The sequence below is a fragment of the Marmota flaviventris genome, chromosome 2 (assembly GCF_047511675.1).
Source record: "Marmota flaviventris isolate mMarFla1 chromosome 2, mMarFla1.hap1, whole genome shotgun sequence".
NCBI classification, from domain to species: Eukaryota; Metazoa; Chordata; class Mammalia; order Rodentia; family Sciuridae; genus Marmota; species Marmota flaviventris.
In genome coordinates this window covers 161,253,934-161,279,744 of record NC_092499.1, presented here as the reverse complement: position 1 = coordinate 161,279,744, position 25,811 = coordinate 161,253,934, and the positions used below count along the sequence as shown (strand labels likewise).

Below are 25,811 nucleotides of genomic sequence, written 5' to 3'. Positions count from 1 at the left end.
ACTCTGACCCTACCCAGGACTTGCCCCCATACCTGTGGTTCTGAGTGTGGTTCCTGGACTAGCAGCAGCATCTGGAAACTTGGAAATGCATACTCTCAGGCTCCAACCCAGATCTACTGAGTCAGAAACTCCTGGGTGCACCCAGTCATGTTAGGGTTTTAATTAGAGCTAATTAAGAAAATTTTTGCTCCCCTTGACCTTTAACCATTGGTGTTATGCCCATGAATACATTACATGGAATAAGGGACTTTGCAGATGTAGTTAAGGTTCTTAATTAATGAACCTTTTAAGAAGGAAGTTACTCTAAATTGATCTTAATCACATGAGCCTTCATAAGCAGAAGTCAAAGAAATGCAAAAGCAGACATCAGAAAAATTAGATGCATGAGGATTATTCAATGCACTGCTGCTAGCTTTGAAGATGGAGGAGCCTTGGGTCAAAGAATGCTGGCAGCTCCTAGAACTGCTCCTGGCCAACGGCCATCAAACAGGGTTCTCAATCCTACAGTGCACAGAATTAAATTCTGCCAACAACTTAAACAAGAATGGAAGCAAATGCTCCCCCAAGAGCCTCCAGACAAACATCTAGGCAAGCCCACAACTTTATTTCCGCCTAGTGAGACCCAGAGCAGAGAAATCAACTGACCCTTCCCAGATGTCTAACCTACAAGACCCTGAGAAAATAAATAGGTGCTGTTTTAAGTTCCTAACTTGTGGTAATCCATTAAGACAGCAAACTCGAGTTTCATTAAACTCATAGCTTGATTTTGTTATTGAACACAGTCAGCCCTACATGTCCATGGGATCCTCACCTACAGATTCAACCAACCGAGGAACAAATATATTTTAAAATTACATCTGAATTGAAAAATCTCTTGTCATTATTCCCTAAACATTACTGTATGTCAACTATTTAGACAGCATTTACATTGTGTTAGGCATTATAAGTAACCTAGAGATGATTTAAAGTATACGGGAGGATGTGCCTAGGTTATACACACAATTGTGAGCCATTTTATATCAGGGACTTGAGTATACATGGGAATCCTGGAACCAAAACCCCATGGATACTGAAGGATGAGCACATACAGATGATCTCAGACTTTCAATGATTCAACTTGTGATGTTTCCACTTTACCATAGTATGAAAGCAACATGCATTCTGTGGAAACCATAATTTTTATCTTGCACTTTCTCTCTTCCTAGGCTAGGGATATACAGTATGACCATCCTGCAATGTGGGGCAGTGCCACAAGTGGAAACAACTGATGCTCTACAGTGTACTGTGTCGCTAAGCTGGGACATGCGGTAGGTTAGTGGTATTAGATGCACTTGCAACTTACATCATCTTCAGATGAGAATTGCCGGGTTGCAAACCCACTGTAAGTCAAGGAGCGTCTGTATATTATTATCTATGAAATGATTTGATATTTTGATAAGTGTTTCAATACAATTGGTCTGTTTTTAATTACTCTATCTTAAAAACAACATTTTCCTGAGAAGGTGTTCACAGGTATCACCAGACCACCAAAAGCTGGAGAACAGCAAAGAGAAGGTCCAGACCCTGCTTTAAAGAGGTGAACACACCCAAATAAATTAATCAGTCTGCAGCAATAGACAGTTGGAAAAAGGTGCCAACCAGACTAACCTAATCTCAGAAACCAGATTAACCTCTACAAGATTCCTTATTTTTATATTCAACAAATATGTACATGTACATAAAGAGCAAACATGCTTTTTGCCCTGCAACTAGAACTTTCCAAAACAGGTGGTGCTCTCTCATCCTCCTCGGTATTTAGGGCAGTGGTTTTCAGTGGCCACAGGAAACGACACAGTTCTCACTGCCAGCCATGTGCCTCACACAAATGTGTTTGTGTATGCATGTGTGTGTGTATTTGAACAAATATCTACATATTTAAATATATATGCAAATATATTTAATACAAAGGTTTCATAGAACAAACCCTACCTTTTCTTGCTATGCAGTCTGTAATGTCTTACTCTTAGTCAAGTGTTGCTTGTTTCTTCGTTTTTTTCCTGCAGTCAATTCTGCTGAATTCACTTTAAGCCAGTGAGTTGTGACTTGGGGTTTGGAAAACATTGGTCTCCTGACCATAACTGGGCCACACCACTTCCTCAATGACAGCACACCATACACACACCCTACATATATACAACTCCACACATACACACATCAAACATATATATATATATATGCACCACACACACTACACATACACACCTCACACTACACACCATACACATACTACTTTCATACATGTCACACAACATACACACACCACACATTATACCATATATACACACATCACACATATATACATAGTACGTACACACATATCCACCCAGCACAGCACATACTTTATACACATACACTACATACCACACCATCTATACATGTATACATTCAGTACACATACACATACAGCAACAGAACACACATATACACCACATATACCTCATGTGCACATACACACACATCCCACATATATAAATACTCCACATACACATACTACATACTACACATACACCCCTACATATACACATGCACCACTCTTTCTCTCCCCACCCACCACCCCAACCTTCTCTCTCTCTCTCCCTTCTGCTATCCTTTCAGTACCACAGAGGAAACCATGATCACCAAGATGAGGCATCTGGTCCCTAAGCCATGGCTAGTCTCCTGAGAAGGACAAGTCTGAAGGTTACTACTTGAGTTCTCCCACTCTGATCTTCAGCTCCTGGGACAGTCACTGTTCTCAGGTTGCTTTCCAGTTGCTCTTGACAACTGCTGCACAGCAAGAGTTTTCAGGGGTGAGAAACAGCAGCCTGAACTCTGGGGTCCCAAAATGAGATCCTGAACCAACATGGAAAGTGTGGAATATCTATGAAATGCACCTCCTCTAGCCGAGGTGTTTACTTTTTCTGATTTTGTGGGCACTACAGGATAGAGGCCAACATAACGCCCAGGTAGATGCCCTAGCTTTTCCAGAGTCAGTTTTAGATTTTTTCATTCTCTTGTCCCTTAGATATACTTGTCTAGCCAAACATCAATTTATTTTTTGATTTGGGAAATGTAATTACAGACCACAGGAAGGTAAAGTATTTTAACCCCACTTTCCCCATCAGAGTGGCCAGCCATTTAGGAACAAGAGAAAGAAAACAGGAAGGAACCAAGCAGATGAACCCTGAAGTCCCCGAGCCAAGAAGGCAGGCCACAAAAGCCAGGTGCATTGAGTTTTCAAATGAAGCTTCACTCAAAGCAGGACAGGATGGAAATGGGGGCTTTACACTAACAAAATTCTGATCGGGGCAATACTGACACATCTACTCTTTCTAGATTCATAATCCAATTCCAAAGGAGAAATTTTGTTGGGAGAAGAGAAACAGGAAGCATAGATTTGAGCAAGTTAAACAAAGATCCCAATATGTGTCCATTTCTTCCTATCCTTAACAAGTTTAACCTGGGCCAAAAGAATCATTAATGAAGAAGCTGGCAGGCCGGGGATGTGACTTAAAAGGGCACCACAGATCCTGTCTCTATTGGCCCAGGACTCCTTCCAGTTTGGGCACTGAATATCCTTTCTCCTGGGAACTCCCTCAGCTCAGAGCAAAGCAGGGCACTTGGTCACCTGCTCAGACTCTGTCAGGCTCACAGGTTAAGTTATGTTTGTGACAATTCACAGAGCCAGATTACTTGTGAATGCATGTGACATGTCAATAAAATGTGTGAGAGACCCTGATTCATACATGTGGTGTGAATTACCAATAGTGAGTGACAGACATGAGAATGTGGAGCCATACCTGGGCCTGCAGCTCCATTTTCTGTGCCTGCAGGTGGGAGAGTGCCTCCTGGCCCTCTTCCAGCTGACTCTGCAGGGCGGCCACTTCCCGTTCAGTCAGGAGCTTCTCCTGCACAAAGAAGGCCAGATTCAGAATCATACATGGGAGAAATGCAAAGACAAAAGGGACAGGAAGAGTGTGGAACCATGTTATGGACGGAATGTGTACCCACCCCCACCCCAAATTTATATGTGGAAGTTCTAACCCTCAAGGTAATAGGACCTTTGGGAGGTGATTAGGGTCAGATGAGGTCATGAAGGAGGGGCCCCAAGATTTGATTAGTGTCCTTGTGAGAAGAGGAAGAGATACTGTGTGCTGTCTCTCTCCACCATGTGAGCAGCCAGCAGGAAGGTAAGCCAGGAAGAGAGTCCTCAGCAGTTAGACCCTGCCAGCCCCTTGATCTTGGACTTCCAGCTTCCAGAACGAGAAATAAATGTCCGTCTCTGGAATCCTATCGCAGCAGCCCAAGCTGACTCAGACAGGTCCTGGATGGCCACTGGTCATGCCTTTTTATTTCTTTTTTACTTTTCATAAGTAAAACACAGAGACTTGAGTATCAGGAGACCTGTACATAGACCTAGATAAGAGACAAGGCATTTGATTCTCAAAAAGTGACTTTCTAACTGGTTTGCAGAATTGTTAAGCCAAGATTCATTAAGATTGGGATGCTTAACTGGGGCAACCATTCTGGAAAGCAGTATAGAGATTCCTCAGAAAACTTGGAATGGAACCATCATTTGACCCAGCTATCCCACTCCTCAGTATATACCCAAAGGCCTTAAAATCAGCATACTATAGTGATGCAGCCACATCAAAGTTACTATAGCAGCTCAATTCACAATAGATGAACAATGTGCTCGCATGTGAAAAAAAACCTAGGTGCCCTTCAACAAATAAATGGATAAAGAAAATGTAACACACACACACACACACACAATGGAATTACTTGGCCATAAAAAAGAATGATTTTATGACTTTTGCCAGTAAATGAATGGATCTAGAGACTATCATGCTTAGTGAAATAAGTCAATCCTCAAAAACCGAAGGTCGAATATTCTCTCTGATATGCAGATGCTAACACACAACAAGGAGGAGGGAAGAATAGAATTCAGTGGATTAGACAAAGGGGAATGAAGGGAAGGGAGGGGGATGGGAATAGGAAAGACAGTGGAATGAATCAGACATAACTCTCCTATGTTCATATATGAAAACACCACAGTGAAACTCCACCTCATGTACAACCACAAGAATGGGATCTTAATTAGAATAAGTTATACTCCATGTATGATATAATATGTCTAAACATATTATACTGTTGTATATATCTAAAAAGAACACATTTAAAAAAAATAAATTTTAAAATAATGGGATGCTTTCTAAATCTGCATTTCTCCACCTTCCACATGGACACAAATCCTTGGGGAATCTAGCTAAAAAGCAGATTCTGACTTAGTGGGCCTGAGATCAGGCTGAACATTCTGCATTTCTCACAAGCTCCCAGATGATACTGATCCAATGATATCAAAAGAAGTCTGATCAGTCCCTCTGTTCTTAGAACTCCAAAGGATTTTGTTAGAAGGGAACAGATGATAACAATTTAAAAAGTGAATTCTCATGTGAAAAAAAAAAAACACTTGAATTAGAGGGGAGAAATAAGTTTGAAAAATAAAAGTAAGGTATCTGGAAAGAATCTCTGACAAAGAAAATTAAGGCTTTAGGAAAAAAGCTATTTGGGGCCTTTGGGCAGCCTCAGCTACATCAATTAAGGAGAACAGGAATCTGAAATGGTAACTGATGGGCAATTTAGATGAGAATATCTCCATGAAGGCCAAAAAAAGTCAACTTTCATGCCTCTTAGATGATACTTGGCAGGGTTCAAAAGTGTCTTCTAAAGCAAATTTGGGCAAATCTTTTATCTTTGATATAAAAACATTAAGTCAAAATGAAAAAGCTCCAGTAACCCTAACCCACTGAATCTACAGCTTGTCTGTACTCTGGCTATTCCAGAGAGAAGGGCCCCACTTCCTGGGTGGCCCATTGCCCTGGCTCATGGCCTGAGTACATTTCTAGGAAATTCCAAGTGTCACCAGGATCGAGAAATCACTATCCTTTTCAAGGTCATCCTTGAAAAAAACAATCTTTTTTTTTTTTTTTTGTAATCAGTTCACCAATCCACAAAACTCTGCACCAGCCTGAAGAAGGGACATGGTGGTTTTATTTATTTATGTATGTGTTTATTTTGCAGGAGATCAAACCCCGTGCTCAAGTATGCTGAACATGCACTATCTCCGAGCTACACCTCCAGCTGACATTTCAATTTTAATTTCTTTTTTCTTCAGCTTATATGTATCACAACATTCCACAAAATATATAAGGAAAAAAATGTCGATATCCTATTGAGCAGTTAGGGAGCTAAGAAGGAAACTGGAACCTTATAATGGGAATTACATTTCACATTCAAATCCTAGTTTTTACAAACTGGCTTTGATCATCTCTCTCTTCCACAGCTGTCATGCCAAGGACTCACATAATAATAAGCAGAGCCTGATCTTGAAAAAGTATTAACCAAGAGTCTCATAAATTATTCGAAATTTATAACCAAATTGATAAGGTGAATAAAAAACTAACAACCTGCTGCGAATGTGTCCCCCAAATTCACGAAACGTACTCCCCCATTCAACAGTGGAGTCCAGTGGGAGGCACTGAGGCCATGGGGGCTCTGTCCTCCTGAATGGATTAATACTTTTATAAAGGAGCTTGTTGGAGTGGCTTCTCCCTCTTCTGCTCTCTTGCCATGAGGAATGAGTATGTCCCTTTTTGTCCTTTCTGCCTTCAGACTTGTAAAGATGCAGCAAGATGGCCCTCATCAGAAGCTGCTGCTTTGATCTTGGACTTCAACTCTAGAATTTGAGAAATGAATTTCTACTCTGCACAAATTATAGCAGCACAAATGGACTAAGACACAACAATTTAAAAACAGGTGAGAAGGGCTGGGGTTGTAGCTTAGTGGTACAGTGAGGCACTGGGTTCCATCCTTAGTATCATGTAAAAATAAATAAATAAAATAAAGGTATTGTGTCCATCTACAACTAAAAATATTTTTTTAAAAAATAGGTGAGAAATGTGAGAAGATTTTTTTTAGAGAGAGAGAGAGAGAATTTTTTAATATTTATTTTTTATTTTTCGGTGGACAAACATCTTTATTTTTTTTTTAATGTGGTGCTGAGGATCGAACCCAGTGCCCCGCGCATGCCAGGCGAGCACACTACCGCTTGAGCCACATCCCCAGCCCAATGAGAAGATATTTTAACAGAGAAGTATAAGGTATACAGAACTCCCAAGAGAAATACTTAAGACAATGGTCAGGGACGTAGTTGTGTATCTAAGTATCAGCATTTACAACATGAACAAAGAACAGAATAGACTTCATATGTGAACACATCGCAGGAGTGGGAGTGAGTTGTCAACTCTGCGGCTCCCCTCACAGTTTGACCCAATACTTGCCCCTGGATTTCTGCCACAGTCAACTAGTCCCACAAGGAATGTGAAGAAAGGCTCCAGGTATGGTCCCCACCCCACCCACAGCCCCAGGGTTGATTTACTTTCCTTGATGTCATGATTCCAATTCTTACCTCCCTCATCCCACTGGTGACAGTGGAAGCCTGGGGAGCGGTCTGGATGATCTGCTGCAAGATGCTAATATAGGTCTGAATTTCCAGAAGATTCTGTTGGGAGAGGGAAAGCATTACTCATCATATGTTGAGCTGCCCAAGTTTTTCCCTCTCGCCCTAGGTGGACCCAGAAATGAATACTTTCACACATTCTCCCACAACCAGAGGATGGGTTGGTTACTAGGCAGTACTTACTAAGCCAGATGTGCACAGAGGTGTAGGCAATGGTAGGAATGTTGAGGGCTGTGGTGTTAGGAACAAGTATCTATATTGTATATTCTAATTTACAAAGTGATTTAGATAGATTTGTTCTGTTTCTGCTCAGAAAATGGCAGAAATGGAGAAAATGCCAAAAAATAAAAAAATAAAAAGTCTATGTTATAGCTCTTTGCTTTGCCTCTGAGTTGGTTAATTGAATACATTCATTCCTAGGGTGTCTTTATCTTTCCCCACCTCCACCTGCTTCTCATAGGCCTGACTTTGGGGGGGGTCTTGGTGTACTGGAAAATATCATTCAAATCCTGGGCCTATATAACCATGAGTGAGTGGCCTAACCTCACCCATGGGGATGAAAAGAGAGTGATGAGTTTGCTGCTATTGACGGGCCATCCTCCATGTGTCCACCATGGAGCAGGCACTCCACATCTCTGCTGTTCTTCACAAGAACAGAGTAGGACAAACGAGAACAAGCCAAGGCTTGGTTTGTTTTGCTACTTCCTGTCAGTTACATTGGCCCTTGGTTGTTTCTTCCCAGAGTCCTGGATAGAGAGGCAGGAGTACAAACGAGACCAGGAGGGCCCAAAGGACCCTTTCTGACACCAGCACAAAGGCAGTGTTTCAAAGACAGGGTGGTTTGGGTCCATCATGTCTGGGCTAAGTGACATGGTGAATGTGTGTGGTCTCAGGCAAACTTAAAACGAAAGTCCTTCTATATAGCATAGAGCTAAAACTCCTCGGGGAAGCCTGATCCCCTCTACCAGCCAATGCTCCCGTCCCCAGCTATGAGTGATGATTGATAACACAGCCCTCTCCAGAGTGGCCTTGGCCAACCAGTAGTCATCTTGTCCAGAAGCTACAGGGACCCCACCACATCTCAATTCAGGTCAATGACTAACACGGAACAAACCGTCTTTGCCCCCAGGTGGGACCAACCCTGTGCTGTAATTCACACTCATACTCCAGAGCTCCCATGGAGGGCTCCCTTGCTCATCTAAAGTAGAGGCAAGAAGGCAGGTGAAGAGGAAGGAGCAGGTGAGGTGCCTGGTGGGAAGCCAGAAGGATATAAACTGGAGGGAAGAAGAACTGCACCCTTGCACCCACTGAGGGAGGAAGAGAACAGCAGGCTTGCTGAGTCCTTGCCAACCTCCAGGCTGTACCTGCAACACCACATCGTCTCTGTTTGTGTTTTCCTAGAAACAGACCCTGAGCAAAGGATCTGAGTGATAATAATTGATGTGGGCAATGACGCCAGGAGTGGAATGGAGAAGAGACAGGGAAGGAAGTTAGCCAGTGGGGGGTATCATCAGTCAGTCACAACTGCAAGCACCTGAGCTCAATGCTACGGGGGATCCTCAGCAGATCAGAGGCCTCAGAGTTGTCCCAAACGGGTAAGTGGGAGCTGGTGTGTTTATACACCACCTCCCATCAGTTGAGGCTGCTTCCAGGGGACAGAAGTTCCCCCAAACTTCCTTATGGGACAAAACAGCCTTCAGATGCCTGGAGAAAGGTCCTCAGGCTGAGCTGCAGATGTTGGCAGTTAGGGAGGTCAGAGCCCACGGGAGAAGTAAGCTCCAGGGTCAGGGTCAGGCACCCACACGTCTGCTCACTAGTTAACCCACAGTCCTTAGGCTCTGGAGGCTGGCCTTTTCATCTTGAAGATGAAAAGCAACCTAGGGAGGTTACTTCTAGGGAGGTGCCTCACCCATGGTTATACAGTCCCAGGATTTTGATATTTTCCACCAAGACCAAGACTCCCCCAAAGTCAGGCCTGTGAGAAGCAGGAGGTGGAGGTGGGAAAAGATAGACACCCTAGGAATGAATGTATTCAATTAACCAACTCAGAGGCAAAGCAAAGAGCTATAACATAGACTTATGTGTGTGTGTGTGTATTTTCTCCATTTCTGCATTTTCTGAGCAGAAAGAGGATCAATCTATCTAAATCACTTTATAACTAGAATACACAATATAGATACTAGTTCTCAACACCACAGCCCTCAACATACCCACTATTGCCTACACCTCTACACACATCTGGCTTAGTAAGTGCTGCCCAGTAACCAACCCATCCTCTGGGGAAAAAAATGCACACCCAAGGAAGCCCACTCCAGAATCTCAGTGACCAGCCACGAGTGCCTTGGGCTTGTCTGAACAAACACAAACTGGGTTTCGGAGGGAAAGGATTCAGAAGGATCCTGGTTACCTTTTTGTATCTGTCCTTGGCTGCAGTGACATCGTCCTGCAGAAACTGAGCTTCAAGCTGAAGGCGTAGGTTATGTAACAGGGCTTCGTCAGCTTCCTGCAGTGAAGAAAAGTGACACATCCAGGGTTGTATGGCATCAGTGCATAGGTGTAAGGTGAGCCAGGTATGTGGCTAATCACATGGGGACTTATTAAAATGAATACAGATTCTTGTCTGGGAAGGGGTCTGAGATTTAGCATCATAGAAAAGCCTGAGTTAGCCATTGGATCTGGTCCAGGACAATAATTCATGGGGACATGATTCTGCACCCAAAGGGGCATTTGAAATATCTGGAGACATTTTTAATTGTCACCATTTGAAGGGTGGTACTTCTACTGGCACCAAGTGGGTAGAAGCCTGTAAGGCTACTGAATATTCTATAATACATGTGACATCCCACCACATACACACACACAAACACACACACACACACACACACCAAAGTCAATAGTGTCAGGGTTGAAAATTTTTCACCTAAAAGGAGCTGAGAATTAGGGTATATTTACATGCCAAAAAACATCAAATTTAAGCAACATCAATATCTGCTCTCTATCTTACCTTTAGTGACTTGGGTCTCCAAGACTAAGATAAGAAAATCATTTCCCATTAATACTTAAATCTGTATTTTAGTAGTTTTCTTTTCAAAAACTGTTAAATTTCACCTTGAGATACAGTTTTAACACAAAATACATTTTTTAGAATGATAACTAATGAGAATAGCATTTGTTCCTTTAAAGTTGGAAATGACATTTATGACTGATGATTGAATTATCTCACTAAACTTTCTGGTAATTCAGACTTCTGTCTCATTGCTGTTTGGATTAAAACAAGTAGGTATAAGAAAACTGTTCATGCTCAAGATTGTGCTGTGATGTCTGGAATTGGCTTAAATTCTACAGTGTGTTCAGGGAGATATTGCAGGGGAGCATTCCTTGGGTTCATTGGGATTCCCTCACTCCCATAAGACACCTCTGCCAGGCACATCTGCCCACACCCAAGGCTTTGGTAAGTGAATTTTTACTGACTTATTAATGATCTGTTAATAAGCATGATTAAAATTAGCAGTGGAGTCTCATTAACAATGTGGATATGTGATTTGGCTAAAACATTTAAGAGACACTTGTCCATGCCTGAGTGAACAGTTAAGACAGTCAAGATAAGTGGACTGGACAAGGCATTTGGGGACACTCCTCGCCCTCACACTGATAGGGATTAAGTTTCATAAAATCAGCATACTATAGTGGATGATGCAACCACATCAATGTTTACAGCATCTCAATTCACAATAGCTAAGCTATGGAACAGATGAATCAACAGATGAATGGATAAAGAAAATGTGGTATATATACACAGTGGAATATTACTCAGCAATAAAGAAAAATGATTTTATGACTTTTGCCAGTAAATGGTTGAATCTGGAGACTATCATGCTAAGTGAAATAAGCCAGTCCCAGAAAGCCAAAGGTTGAAAGTTTTCTCTGATATGTAGAAATTAATCCACAATAACTGGGTAGCAGAGCATAATAAAAGCTCAGTAGATTAGACAATGAGGAATGGAGGAATGAAAGGGAGGATAGGAAAAGGAAAGACAGTGGAATTATTCTGACACATTTTTCCTCTGCACATATATGAAAGCATTACAGTGAATTCCTCCATCATGTACATCCAAAGAGAATGGGATCCTAACTAGAATAAGATATATGCCAAGCTTGTATAATTATATCAAAATGGATTCTGTCCTGTATAACTAAAAAAAAAAAAAAAAAACAAGAAAGAAGATGGGGGTTGGGGAGAAAGGACAGAAGGAAGGAATGTATTGGATTCCTTAACTGTTCTTATAAAAGGCCACAGATACAGGAAGATTTCTGATTGTCTGATGGTGACAATGAGGATGTGGAATATTCTGACTCTATTGCTGTATGTGCCTTGAGTGGGCTTCCCATGCATATGCTGTCTTTGTACCTATGACATCAGAGGTGGGACTTCATGGAGCCTTCAAAAGAGGTTGTATAAATTAGGGGGGGGGGGGCTGAATCAGAATAAATGTTCTGGGATGTATCCCCATACCCTTCAGGAGCAGTGGTTCACATCCTGGAGCTGAGGTCATCTCCCCAGAGAGGTCTGGCTAAATCTGGGGTGGAGGTGAAGGAATGGTACGTGGAGCCAATTTCTCTAAATGTTTTTTCCATCTTCCTTCTGCCTCTCTTAAGCCTGCTGAGCATAGGGTAGGGTGGATAATTCTCATGTATCTTGATTTTTACCAAAATTTCATCCCCGATTAGAGGAGCCAAAGAAGAATTGGAAATAGGATGCTTCTTGTTATTACTTAAAAAGAGATCATTCCAAATTTTGAAAACAAAAGGGATCTCAAGGGTAATTGGTCCTCAAATGTTTTACAAGCCACAGATGCCATCCTTTAAACAAAGTATCCCATGAAAGTCAATGTACAGGATCAAAGCAGGGATGCTTTTTTGTAAGAGGTGCTACTGGGGGTTGAACCTTGGGCCTTGAACATGCTAAGAATGCATTCTACCACTGAGCAATGCCCCGAATCACAGAGCCTCTTCTTTCAGGGCATAATGGGCCACAAGCATCCCCATTTGCCCAGCAGCCCTGTTCCCTCAAACGTCTTTCAAGTGACTTCATACAGCAGGTCAAAAACTAAAGTCTATATTTACAGAAGGGAGACTAAAGCCCGACTGATCAGTGAATCATTCAATTAGTTCATGGAAGGTAATGAGAATGAAGTCTGTCTTGGGCTTCTCTGTCTATTGATGAGCTGGGTACTGAGCAGAGATCCCATCCTGTGGGGTATCTGCCACCCTTCCCCATCTCCCTCTTAGGATCGTGTGAAAACAACCACTCCTAGGTTCTGTCAATCAAGTCTTGAAAACTGCTTATGGTGAAAATAAAAGACCAATTGATATTGTCCTTAAAATAGGGAATAACCAAAAGTTTCTGAAACCACACTGTCTTACTTTAAAGATAATCATCTGTTAAACTTCCCTGAAAACTCCCAAAGGTGAGTTGGTGCCACTGGAATGTGCAGTTGCTGATATATTGAGGAGAATTTGTTTTGGAAGTATTTTCCTTTGTTTGCACCAGAATTCAGAAATGTGTAGACGCTTGTGTTTTTATTATGTTTGGATACTGTCAGCTGAATTTTCAAAAGCTTCTCTAGCAGAAGCATCTAGATTTTTCTAAATTGAGACTCTGGGTCAACAGTGTGATTTTAGAAAACAACCCAACCCTGTTATTGTGTATGTTCTAGATCTGGACAGTGGTTCTCCAAGTGTGATCTCTGGATCACACCACTTGGGAACTGGCTAGAAATGCAAAGACTCCAGTAGATCCCAGGTCTACTGGGTCAGGATTTCTGGAGCCAGGACCCAGGAATCTGGGTTTTAACATTTCCTCCAGGTGATGCTGATGCACGCTGAAGTTTCAGAACCACTGATGTAGAATATTCATAGACATTTTTTTGAGAAAGACACCAAAGAAATAAATAAGAGTTTGATGTATCCTTGAAAAGCAACCTTGGCAACCTATTCACATGGATTCTAGAAATTGTTTTTCTAAAAAAACAATTTCTAGAGCCCAGCTTTGGCTACACATTTTAAGTAGTATGTTGATGAATCTATTTTCTTTTTTTAAGCATATTTTTTACATGTTGGTGGGCCTTTATTTTATTGATTTATTTTCATGTGGTGCTGAGAATCGAACCCAGTGCCTGACACATGCTAGGCAAGTGCTCTACCACTGAGCCACAACCCCAGCCCGAGGAATCTATTTTCTTTCAAAATGTGGAGTAAAGAGAGGCCTGCTTCAGTTTAGCTGTCTATTAAAAACTTAGGAATGCTGGGGTTGTGGCTCAGTGGTAGAGCACTTGCCTAGCATGTGTCAGGCACTGGGTTCGATTCTTAGCATATCATATAATTAAAAATTAAAATAAAGGTTAAAAAAAAAAAACCTCAGGGGCTCTGTTCTAGACAGCATGGCGAAAACAGGGTAAATTTGTGAGAACAGTCACAAACAGTGATTTTACATACATTGTAATATTTTCCAAATAGGATTCAAAGTCAATGATTCCCCCTAGCCACACCCAAAGATAAATCACTTTTCCAAGTGAAACCATAGGAATTGGGCATGAATCTGAGCTGAGGGTCAAAACCTTGTTGATTTGCTATAAGTAAACATCCAAAGAGTTGTGAACTAAAGTCATTGATCTGGCCAGCTGACAAAATGTGAATTCTACTCTTCCTTCTCATCTGATGATCTCAGTGGACAGAGAACAAGAAGTTCCAGCATCCAGCTGGCCAACTCCTTAGGGGCTATTTAAGCTTGAGTTCTCCAAAAGCAGATCCCAAGGCAAAGTTCGGACACAGGCCATTTGTTTGGGAGGTGATTCCAGGAAGCAAAAGAGCAGAAAAGTAAATGACAAGTAGAAAGAAACAAAGAAACCAATGAGGGTGTATTAATGAGTAGGTTACATTTGTGAACAACAGGGCTCAGTCCTGCTGGGGATCCTTTAAGAAGCCATATGGAACTCTCCACTAGATTTTCACTGTTGGAGCAACTGGAAAACTTACCCACTCACTCCCGTCCCTCAATGGCTGAGGTTCACTCCTCAGGGTTAACACAGCCAGCATTTCTGCACTGTGCCTGGGTGAGTCATCCACCTTTCCATAGCCAGAGAGATGCAGGAAGCCATCAGTGTGCTCAGCATGTCTCCGTGGCAGCTGGGGTGGCCCAGAAAAGATGAACAGGGCACCAACATCAAGAGCTAAGGGGCCATCTTTAACCTACATCACCCTGCCTTTGTGACTATCTTCTGAGTGACACAGGACCCCTGACTATTCTTAGAAAGTAGAGAATGAGTCATGAATAAAAAAGATGCCATTTACACCTGCCATGAGTGGGGCTCTCAAGTCATTTAATCTCAAGGGTGAATTTCTTCATGGACAAAAAGAAGGGGTTGGACTGTGTCGTTTCTAGGGGTCAAACCTACCCACCAAAAATGAAAGACTGTTCCAAGCCTCCCACAAGCCAGCACCAGGACCTCCCCAGTGCTGTCATGTGCACACTGTGTTCATGATTTCTATTCTATGTAAGCACCTCCTGCATTTTTCTTCAGTTGAACTCATTTTTGCTTGGACTTATTTGAAAGGGGAACTTTCTTAATTTCACTTGCTATAAGAAAAAATTCATCTTAAAAAATTCATAACTATAAAAAAATTACTCCTCCAAGCCCCATCTAAAATCACCTCTTAATCCACCAGGGTTATTCATTCCACACTTTGGAGAAAACTAAGCTGGCGTCTGTCACCATCAAGTGCTCTGAGATAACCCTAACTGAAGATGGCTCATCACTATGTGACAGGCAAGACAATGTCCTCTGATTCCCACTCTGCATGTAGACATACTTCCACTCTGACGATGGTGGGGATTGTTTTTGTTCCCATTTCACAGATGAGGAAGATGAGGCTCAGAGAAATGAGGCAATTTACCTCCAGTTCACAGATACTAAGCAGTACTGTACGGAGCCTATTAAAAGTCTACACTCCTCTTTTAGATGGCATGAATCAATTGTGGGCAGGAAGGTCTTACCCTAAATTCAAGGAATAATCACATCAACTCCTGCACTGGCACTCACTTTAATTCTGGATAGCATCTTTACTCATAATATTCTCATGAGGCTGATACTTAAAATGTATACTTAAAAAGTCATAATCTAGATAAACACGTTACAGCTGTTTTCCTTGGGTGGTGAAATGATGGCATCCCTTTTCCTTATTTTTCACTATTTATACAGCCTCACTTTTTTTTTTTTACTGAGAATATGTACTGCTTTTGAAATAAGAGGAAAACGAGAGAAGGTTTTTAAATCCACTGTCACTTTCCACCAATGGTTAAAAAGAAGGACTCTGTTCTTTCTCTTTATTTTTATTTTTTTAAATTTTTTATTGTTGGTTGTTCAAAACATTACATAGTTCTTGATATATCATATTTCACACTTTGATTCAAGTGGGTTATGAACTCCCATTTTTACCCCATATACAGATTGCAGAATCACATCAGTTACACATCCATTGATTTTGTTCTTTCTCTTTAAGGCATGCCAAGATGGTGCAGCATGTATGACCATTTTAAAAGTCCAGAGAAAGGCCCAATTTCACTGAGGACAAATTCTCACACAGAAGCACATGGTGGTGTTAGAGAAGGGGCTTAAGAGGGCCTGAAGTGGCACCAAAGTGAAGGGTGTTAAGTTCTCAGTCCTTGCAAGCAATGGCTTATGGACAAGATGGAGGCCCAACTTGGGAGCCTGGAATTACCCCCAAAACAAGAATGGGATGAGCTACAGGTGTTAGCAGAATATCTGGGCGATGCTGGATTCTACTAAGATGAAACCCCTCAACTCTAAGTTACAACTAACAATGGGGCCATCACTCCCCAAGCCAGCCTTGGAGCCTGTGTATTCAGGGACTTCCTGGAGCACGTTCTTACTGCCATTGTTTGTTTATATCAAGTGTGCTCCTATGTCATCCCATTTGGCCTGAAATGGTTCCAGGTGATAACTATTGACCTGTGTAACTACTGATGGTGCCTTTTTTCACACAGGTGTCCTGGTTTGGACAATGAGCTATACTCTTACTCAGAGAAGGTGCACCATAGGCAGGTAACATTGGCAAAGCAAAATTTGGCTTCTCCAGATTATAGTTCTGGTTTTCCAACCAACTGGCAGGATAATCCTTGACAACAGAGGTTGGACACACTAGGAAATGAACTTAACTCTGAACTTAACTCTGACTGAAGCTGTATGTGAAGAAGAATTCTAAGGCCTATCTGGGCACAGCAGGGAAGAGTTTGGTGTTCTATCAGCAATTAGGATGAGGTTATAGGCACAGAAGGAGTGGGAAGTGGCAGCCCATGTGCTCTGAATAAGCAACCCATCAATTAAGTCTCCCTAGGTCCTTCTACTCTGATATTTGAGCTCTAAAATGATCAGAAAAGGACAATGCATAAAGCTATTTGTCATCCTGGTTTGTCCAACCCTTTTTGTCCAGGGTTATTCTGCTATTTAGTAGTAGAGTTTTCCTGGCTAAGCAGAAAATCCAATCAATCGGGTTGATAATGAAGGATTGGAAGAAGGAAAATGTCCCTGCAAAGAACAACTCCATACAACCTCTACAGGAAGGTTTCCAGAAAGAAACCTAGAATCCATGGTATCCCCCACGTGGTGACTTTTCCTGCTCCAAGAAGAGAAGGAGTATCAAGGAAATTTCTTTGTTCTCTTCTGTTTTTTTTTTTTTTTTCCCCTGTGGAATAGCAATCTTAAGACTCAGTTAACACAGCAGAGTTGTCATTTTGTCCAAATAACCACTGCAAGTTCCTTCCTAAATCTACTATTTGGGGTCAGTTTATCTGAACAGTGAAACACAGCTGGTTATTGTATTGCTGGCACATGTCAAAAGCCTAGTGCTATGGTGTGGACATGACTTGAGTGTGTCCCCCAAGAGTTCACATGTTAGGAGGCTGGTTCCAGTGTGATGATGTTGACATGGTAGGATCTTCAAGAGGTGGGGCATTCTGGAAAGTCATTACTGGCCCCTCCTCTGACTCTGGCTTCCTGTCTTGCCATGTGATCTCTCCTCACACACACTTCCACCATGATGTCATCCACCATGAGGTAACTGACCCAGATTTAGTACCATGCAACTTGGACTTTCAACCTACAAAGCTGTAAGATAAATAAATCTCTTTTCTTTACAAATTTCTCAGCCTGAGCTATTTCACAAGGTTAATGGAACAGAAACTAATACACCTAGTATACAGATAAGCTTCATTGTCTACGTTTCTCTCATGAGACTGTGTATCCTATAGTAGTATAGTGCATGTTCATGCATGAGTGAGTTCATTCACAAAGACCCAGTTGATATTAAGAAGTCATGGAAGAGAATGACAGCAAAAGAAACGGGTAAATCCTAGAATAACACCAAAAAGAGGTACATGAAACAATTTGCTTCTAACATTTCATTCAATACTGGAATTAAGCTATTTAAACCCAAAGCTGCATTCAACTCACCTTGTTAAGACGTTCAAGCATTTCTTTTAGCACCAGTTGACATTCACACTCATTTTCATACCTGAAAATGGGACACACAAGCAAGAGTTGGACCATTCCTATCATTTCATGTGTAGATCACACAGTCAGCATAAAGTTCTGAGATAATACCACACCCTCTCCTCTAAGAAGTTACTTTTAATCTTAAAGAAGTAGCTAATTCTGCATTTCCTTGTCCACTGCTTCCCAAAGCTGTTCACATTACAGCACATGTAGAAAGTGGTAACATTTGCACACTGCATGAGATAACTGGAAAAGATAAAAGGAACAGGAGTCTTCCAGCCTAGAGGCCCAAACTGCCCTCAACCATCTCCCTCCCAGTCACTCTGAGGATAAAGGGTTTAAATCTTGGCACACCCAAGAGCAGCAGCAGCAGCAGAGAGGCCACCTGACACAGACTACAACAAACACCATCAACCTCACGTGGATTTCGTATACTATTTTATTCATTGACATGTGTCAATTTTTCTAGATTGTGCCATTTAATGCTCATAACACCTGAAAAAGAGTGATTATTGCTAACTCTGTGTGAAAGACTAGGAAACCGAAGCTGAGAAAGTTGTCCAATCTCTTAGGTAGATGCTGCTAGCACTTTACCCTCATTCTCATCCTCACTCCTTCCATGCAAAGATCTCCTCTAGGAAACTACATTTTCCAGCCTTCCTTGAAGTCATGTGTGGGCCATGTGACTAAATCCTGCCCAACAGGGTGGAAGGGTTGTGTGGCAACTTTCAGGTATAAGCAATGGGGTAGGTATGTTCTTTGCCTCTTTGCCAGCATCCACTTGTCTATCCTACAGCCTGGGATGTGACTGCTCCCTTCTTCCTCCTCCTCCTCCTCTTCCTCTTCTTCTTCCTTTTCCTCTACTGCTTCTTCTTCTTTCTAAAGTCCTGGGAGTTGAACCCAGGGCCTTGCACATGCTAGGCAAGTGCTCCACCACTGCACTACATCCCCAGCCCTTTTAAAATTTTAGTTTGAGAAAGAGTCTTGCTAAGTTTCCAAGGTTGGCTCCAACCTGCAGTTCTCCTGCCTCAGCCTCCCAAGTCACTGGCATTACAGGTGTGCACCATCGCACCCAGCCGACTGCTGTCTTCTTGAAGGCACACAGAGCCTCCTGGGTTTCAAACACTGTAGAGTGCCATTCTGAATTGCTCACCCACAATTTGCCCAAGAGAAAAACAAACTTCCATCTTGAGTAAACGAATGTTGTATATTTGTTGTTACTGATGTTTGATGGTAAAATATATATAACATGAAATTCACCATCTTAACCACTTTTAAGTGCACAGTTAAGTGATATTAAATACATTCATGATATAGTACAACCATTTTCATAACTCTTTTCATCTTGCAAGACTGTAACTCTGTACCCATTAAATAATAACTTCTCAACTAACATTCACTTTCTGTCTCTATGAATTTGACTACTATAACTACTCCATGTAAATGGAATCATATGGTGTATGTCTTTTTTGCAACTGGCTTATTTCACTTAATATGATTTACTTAAGGTTTATCTATGTTGTAGCATGTGTCAAAATTTCCCGCCTTTTAAAAGCTGAATGATATTCCAATCTATGTACATACTATATTTGCTTATCTATTCATCTGTCAATGGACACATGGGTTGCTTCCACATTTTAATGACTATGAATAATGTTGCTAGGAACATGAGTGTATAAATCTCTCTTCCTGCTGTCAATTCTTTTTAGTGTACACTGACAAGTGGAATTGCTGCATCACATGGTGATTCTGGTTTTCAGTTTTTGAGAAACTGCCATACTGTTTTCCATAATGGCTGTACCACTGCACATTCCTACCAACAGAGCACAAGTGTTCCAATGCCTCCCCACCCTTGCAAATGCTCGTTATTTTCTGTCTTCGTGATAGTAGTGATCCTAATGGGTGTGAAGTAGACCTATGTCACTTCAAATGTCATTTTGGAGTTTATGTCATTTCAGTTGAAACCAATCCTAATTAACACTGAGCCAAGCCTACAAGCAGATCTTTCTCTGCCCTTGCACACCCATGCCATGGGTTCAAGCTAAGTGTTTCACAGAAATAGCACGTGTTGGAGAGCCACACTACTGTGTTCTCAAAACTAAAAGTCCTAACTGGGAATATGTACATTATGCACACATTCCCAATTTTAAGGTCATCTGAGAAGCTCAGCTATAACTGATAGGTTAGACACCTTTCAACAAGGTTTACATTTCACATCAGGATGTCGCATGTAACCGTTTCTTTTGTGTGTTGCTCTAATAGAGTCAGAAATCATTTTTTAAATGGGTAATTAGGTTTGAGAATAAAACTGTTAACAAAATCTAATATTCTCATTGCTTTTTCCTGAAACAGTAAAGAGTTTCTTTAGCTTAAAAATGTTTGATAATCAATATAATAACATAATCTCATAGGTAATTTTCATGCTGCAAAAACCATTTAGATATTATATAAATGAGAAATTTCATTACACAAAATTCATGATAAGAATTCATATAATCATATAAGTGATTTCACAAAGTGAAAACAAATACTTACGCTTTCATTAACTTGATAGTTTTATGTAGATTATTTTTGGTACTCAGCAATTTGGAGAATTGACTCTATTCATCATTGGATTTTGGTAGTTGTATTTGTTTTTATTATTCTTGTTTCATTAGTCTTTGATATTATAGAAACTTGATTTTGAAATTAGTCAAGTATCAGGTGAGCTGATACTTGTGGCTCAGTGGTAGAGCACTCACCTAGCAAGTGTGAGGCACTGGGTTCAATCCTCAGCACCACATAAAAATAAATAAATAAAATAAAGTTATAACAAAACAAACACAAAAAAGTATCAGGTAAAGAACATGCCTAACACTGCCATGGGGCAACATACACTCGTCCCCCTTTCTGCATGACTTTCCCCCTCTTTTGGCAAGCATCAACTCATCTCTGGAATGTAAAATGGAACTTGGGGTGTGTGCATGTGTGTAAGCACACAGCCAGGACTATATATGAGTTTGATTTTTTTATCATGATTTTTAAATCCTGCTATCCCAATCAAAAACATCAAAACCTCTCAAGGGGGCAATGGCATGAAATTACATAATAGAAATTTAAAAATTAATCACAGAGTCTGAAGAAACTGTTTCATAATGGGATCTAACTCACAACCAAGTGAAATCAAGATGAGGAAATCAACATGGCCACTCCCCAGTGAGGACTCACGAGAGCCGCCATGACTTCCCAGCCAGATCACAGTTGACACTTGGTCCACACCCAGTTATAGCCATCTGGGGATTCAGGGTGCCTGAAAGCCCATAGAGCTGTCCTGGATGTCTGAGCTGCAAAATATTACGAATATATTTAATATCACTGAACTGTACACTTAAAAAGGTGAAGATGATAAATTGCATGTTACATGTATTTTACCACCAAAAAAAAAAAAGTGACATTGTTCCAAGATAGAAGTTTGTATTTCCCTCATGTAAGGTCTGGGAACAATGTAGTGTGATGCTCTACAGTATCTAAGACCCAGAAGGCTCCGCATGGCTTTCAAGAAAGCAGCATCCTTCCAGGCTGTACTTCCCTTTGCCTCGGAGAATGAGCTTCATCTGAATAAGGTACCATCTCTGGACCTCATCTTACAGGAGTCTGAAGGATTTTCCAAGACATGAGGTCCGGGAAGATTTTAGGACCAGAGCAAGAAAATGTAAGTTCAAGTTCTGTCACCCTACCAGCCCTCTTTAAGCCTCAGTTTCCCCATGAAGGATACTAACAGGTGGATTCTTTGGTCCCTTCTTGCAAATTTGTTTTTATGTGTTGAAACCAAAAATAGAGGGAATTGAATCAATGAATATGATTGATAAATATGTTTGGTACACAATGTTGAATAACCTGCCAAGATTTGGGTTGAGAAAGTAGAACTCAAATAGAGCAGGCTTGAGAAAATTCTTCTGGTTACTCTCTACCAAGGGCTCCCAAACTTGAGCATTAGCTGGAATTACCAATGGAGATAATTAAAAATGAAAATTCTTGGGCCCCACCTGAGATCCAGGGTAGGGTATAGACATCTATATTTTTAAAATTCATTTATAAAATTTTTGAAGGGATAAATCTCTTACATGGTTAAACTACTTTTATTAATAGATGTTATATTAAAGTCTCTCCCCCATTTCTGTCTCCCAGATGCCCAGTTCCTAACCAATGTCATGAAGAAAATGGGGGTGTCCAGAAATTCTTCTCTTTTTATGCATGCAGAAAAATCTCCACCCCTCCTGTCTTTAAAATAATAAATGGTTATGATACTATTCTTCTATGCTTTATTTTTTTTACCACTGAATAGTATTCCACTGTATGGATAAAGCACAATTTCATAACCTCTTATTAATGGGCATTTAGATGAATTCCAAGTTTTTTCTAACGGAGACCATGCAGCAATAAACATCTTTGCAGGTGTGCCATTTCATACCTGCTGGAGTATATCCTAGAATAAATTCCTTAAAGTGCCTACTAAGTCAAAAAGCATACATCTTTCCATAACTTAGAGTATATAAGTGATACCAACACATAATTCTATTTATGGGAGAGGAAAAACCATGCCTTGGAAAAGGACTTCTTAAACTTCAATGTTTAACTTCTTGGTCAATGGGGATCTTGTTAAAACAGATTATGATTCTGGTGCTTTGTGGTAGGCCTGAGTCTACACTGCTAGCAAACTTCCTGGTGATGCTGATGCTGCTTGAGTAGCAAGATCCTAGAAGACACTTGAAACATCATTTCCCAGTGCCAGCTACCATACCATGAAAGCAATTGGACTTAGTCTATGAAAGACCTGATTCCAGTTCACTAGATCTGCGACCTTGTCCTAGATTTCTACATGTTCTGATCCTCAGCCTTTTCTGTAAAATGAGGCAGTAAAGATAAGGCTGTGAGGATTAAATAACATTGATGTATCTGAAAAACATTGCTGAGTGAAAAAAGCCAGACATACAAAAGTATATATTGTTACAAAATCCTAGAACAAGCAAAATTAATCTATGGTGATAGAATAGTGGACGCCACTGTTTGGGGAATGAGAACTGCCTAACTATGAAAGAGCAGGGGTTAGGGAACTCTCTAGGGTAATGGAAATTCTTTCTCATTTTGGTAGTTTCACAGGCAGGTACATACGCACTTTTGTCAAAATTCATTGAGCTATGCATTTATAATCTATGCATTTTAAGTAAATTTAAAATGCATGTAAAATACTTTGTAAATTTAAAAATACATGACAAGTAAACGGTATCAACCATTTGTGTAAACTGTAAAGTGCCATCAAAAACAGAAATCAGGGGACATCTAAAAGGGATTACCTAAGAAATTAAAACTCCTATCTAGTTGCTCAATGGAAATGTATCCAGCTAGGGAAAAAATGGCAATTCATTATTATTTTTGACCTTTTTCAATTGTACTTCTGTGAATATTTTAATACATCGTTTTTAATTTCTGAAGAAAAAAAAAAAGAACAGAAATCAGACTTAAGAAAAAGCGCCACCTGTGTACTCTCTGCAGAGATGGCGTCATTGGTGGCAGGGAGGAGATCAAAGTTGGTTCCCCACCCCTTAATGGCATCGTTCTCCCAGACCCGCACCGCCGGAGCACCCACACCCTTCCTCGGTTTCCCCCCACAGTCGCCGCTTACTTGCTCCGGAACTCGTCGAGCGCGCGCTGCGCCTCTGCGCCCTGGCGCTCCAGCCGAGAGCGCTCGGCCGCCAGGTCCCGGGAGCGCTGGCGATTACCCTCGACGTAGCGGGCGAGGGCGTCCTCCGGGCCGGTCAGCTCGCCCAGGCGCTGGAAGGTGTCCAGCTGCCGCCGGAGGCCGGCATGGCGCTGCTCGAGCGCGCGGGCCCGTTGGATGTGGGCGGCCACGCGCTCGCCCAGTCCTTGCAGCGCCGCCAGGCTCGGCGCCCCGATCCGGCTCTCCTCTGCCGGGCGCTCGGGCTCAGCGGCGCGCGGCGCCTCGTCGGCGCGCTCATACTGCTCCTGGCGGGCCTGGAAGACGTAGCTGCGGCGGTACATGGTTTCTCTGCGAGCGAGAGGGCCAAGCCGGCTCTCCAGGAGGCCGGTGGCCGAGCCAGCAGCCTGCTAAATAAACATCGGAGGCCCCTGGCTTGCCGCTGGGACGTTCCAGAGCTGATCAGCAGTTGAGCTCTACTCGGTGCCCGGGCGCGGGACAATAAAAGAGCAGCAGCCCGCTTTTTGAGCTGGATTAGCGACCCATACAACTCTGGGGTTGGAAGGTTAAATTGGGCAATGAGGTTTTTGTTCTGTGATTGTGAAGGCCTGTTGCTTTATGATTGAATGGAGGGTCAGGGGGACAAGAGAGGCATGACGTTCTTTTGATTGGTTCCACTGAGAATTGGGAAGGCAACCCAAGGCAAGCTTATTAAACTTAATTCCCTCAAGATCGAGGCCTGGCGCTTTGTCTCCTCTTTCTACTCTCAATTATAGCGCTAAACAATAACATTTTTTTTCTGATTACTTAAACAATTTCCTTCCGTAATTATTGAGGAATCTTCTCTATCGCAGAGGTTTCTAACCATGGATGCAAATAAAATGGCATATCTCAGTCAGTGGGGAGGTGTAGTGCAGGTAATTTCTTACTAAATCTTGTGCATTTTGTGAAGAATCTACTCTTTGCACAATGTCTCAGGACATGGGCCTGCGATGTAATTATGTCACATTACTTCAGTGGATTTTTGACATACTCAAGTGGAAGAAACAAGTGGAACTTCACCCATGACATTGCTAATAGGTTCTTTGAACTAAATAAAGATCCTTTCAAGCTAAAGATTTAACAAATTAGCCAACACTCAAGCAGACTTTTGCCATTGTATTTCATTTTAATTTTTATTATGGAAATAGCATATTTTGATGACAAGCTTTTAATTAAATATACATACATATATAACTTAATAGCTAGGCTTTGACCAATTTAAAAGTAAGTTGTGGTGCTGAAAGAAATTAGTACCATTTGGTTAGAATGTTCTTGAATAGAAATATTTTGTCAGAGCTCCAGTGTAAAAAAATCACTATCAAAAGCCTCGTTTTCTTAAAAACAAGGATTAGCAGCACCATATAATTACCAACTACATGGATTGCACATAATTATACTACAAATTAAAGTCATAGTTATCAAAGAAAGAAAATTACATTGATCTTTGTTGAGTTTATTATTACTCCAAAAAGCCTGTAAAATCATTAATTTGGTCTGTAATAAAGCTATGTAAGATCCTAAACTGCTAGTGCTGTGGTTTTTATTCTATTTTTCTTCCCATAAGCTACTTAAAAATAGATTTCATGGTCAAATCGAAGAAGGCCATATGAGTATTTTTGTAGGTATGATGGCATGGACTTTAGACTTCCTAGAGAGCAAAATTAAATTTGATAACAAAAATTATAAGCCGTTCATTTCCTTTGACAGCATGTATCAGTCTGATATTGTTACAGAACAAATTGCCCCCAAAACTATGTGTCACATAATAAGAAGTATTTATCATTATGCTCCAGGCCTGCAGGTCAGCTGGATGACTCTCCTTCCAGATATGGGTCTTCTGATCAGCTGAGGCAGCTCTGTTCCAAACACCTCTTGTCCTTCTGAATTAGCAATGACAGAAGCACATGAGCAAGCTCATGCCAGGACTTTTTTTTGCAACATGTCCATTGGTCAAAGTGAATTG

General features: G+C 41.3%; 1 protein-coding gene across 3 annotated transcripts in view; it reads right to left on the bottom strand.

Annotated features, from left to right (window-relative positions):
• The window catches only part of Bfsp1 (beaded filament structural protein 1), a 34,619-nt gene extending 10,469 nt beyond the window's left edge, over positions 1-24,150 (bottom strand). Inside the window, exons 1-6 of one of the 3 annotated variants that reach the window (XM_071607367.1) lie at positions 23,774-24,150; positions 18,070-18,130; positions 9,948-10,043; positions 7,490-7,582; positions 6,719-6,736; positions 3,819-3,926 (exon numbers count right to left, since the gene is read on the bottom strand). In XM_071607367.1, coding sequence (XP_071463468.1) covers positions 3,819-3,926; positions 6,719-6,736; positions 7,490-7,582; positions 9,948-10,043; positions 18,070-18,130; positions 23,774-24,150 — 753 coding nt within the window. The remainder of the gene's footprint in view (positions 1-3,818; positions 3,927-6,718; positions 6,737-7,489; positions 7,583-9,947; positions 10,044-18,069; positions 18,131-23,773) is intronic. The other 2 variants (XM_027922470.2, XM_071607368.1) reach the window with 2 other exon arrangements.
• Between the last annotated feature and the right edge of the window lie 1,661 nt (positions 24,151-25,811).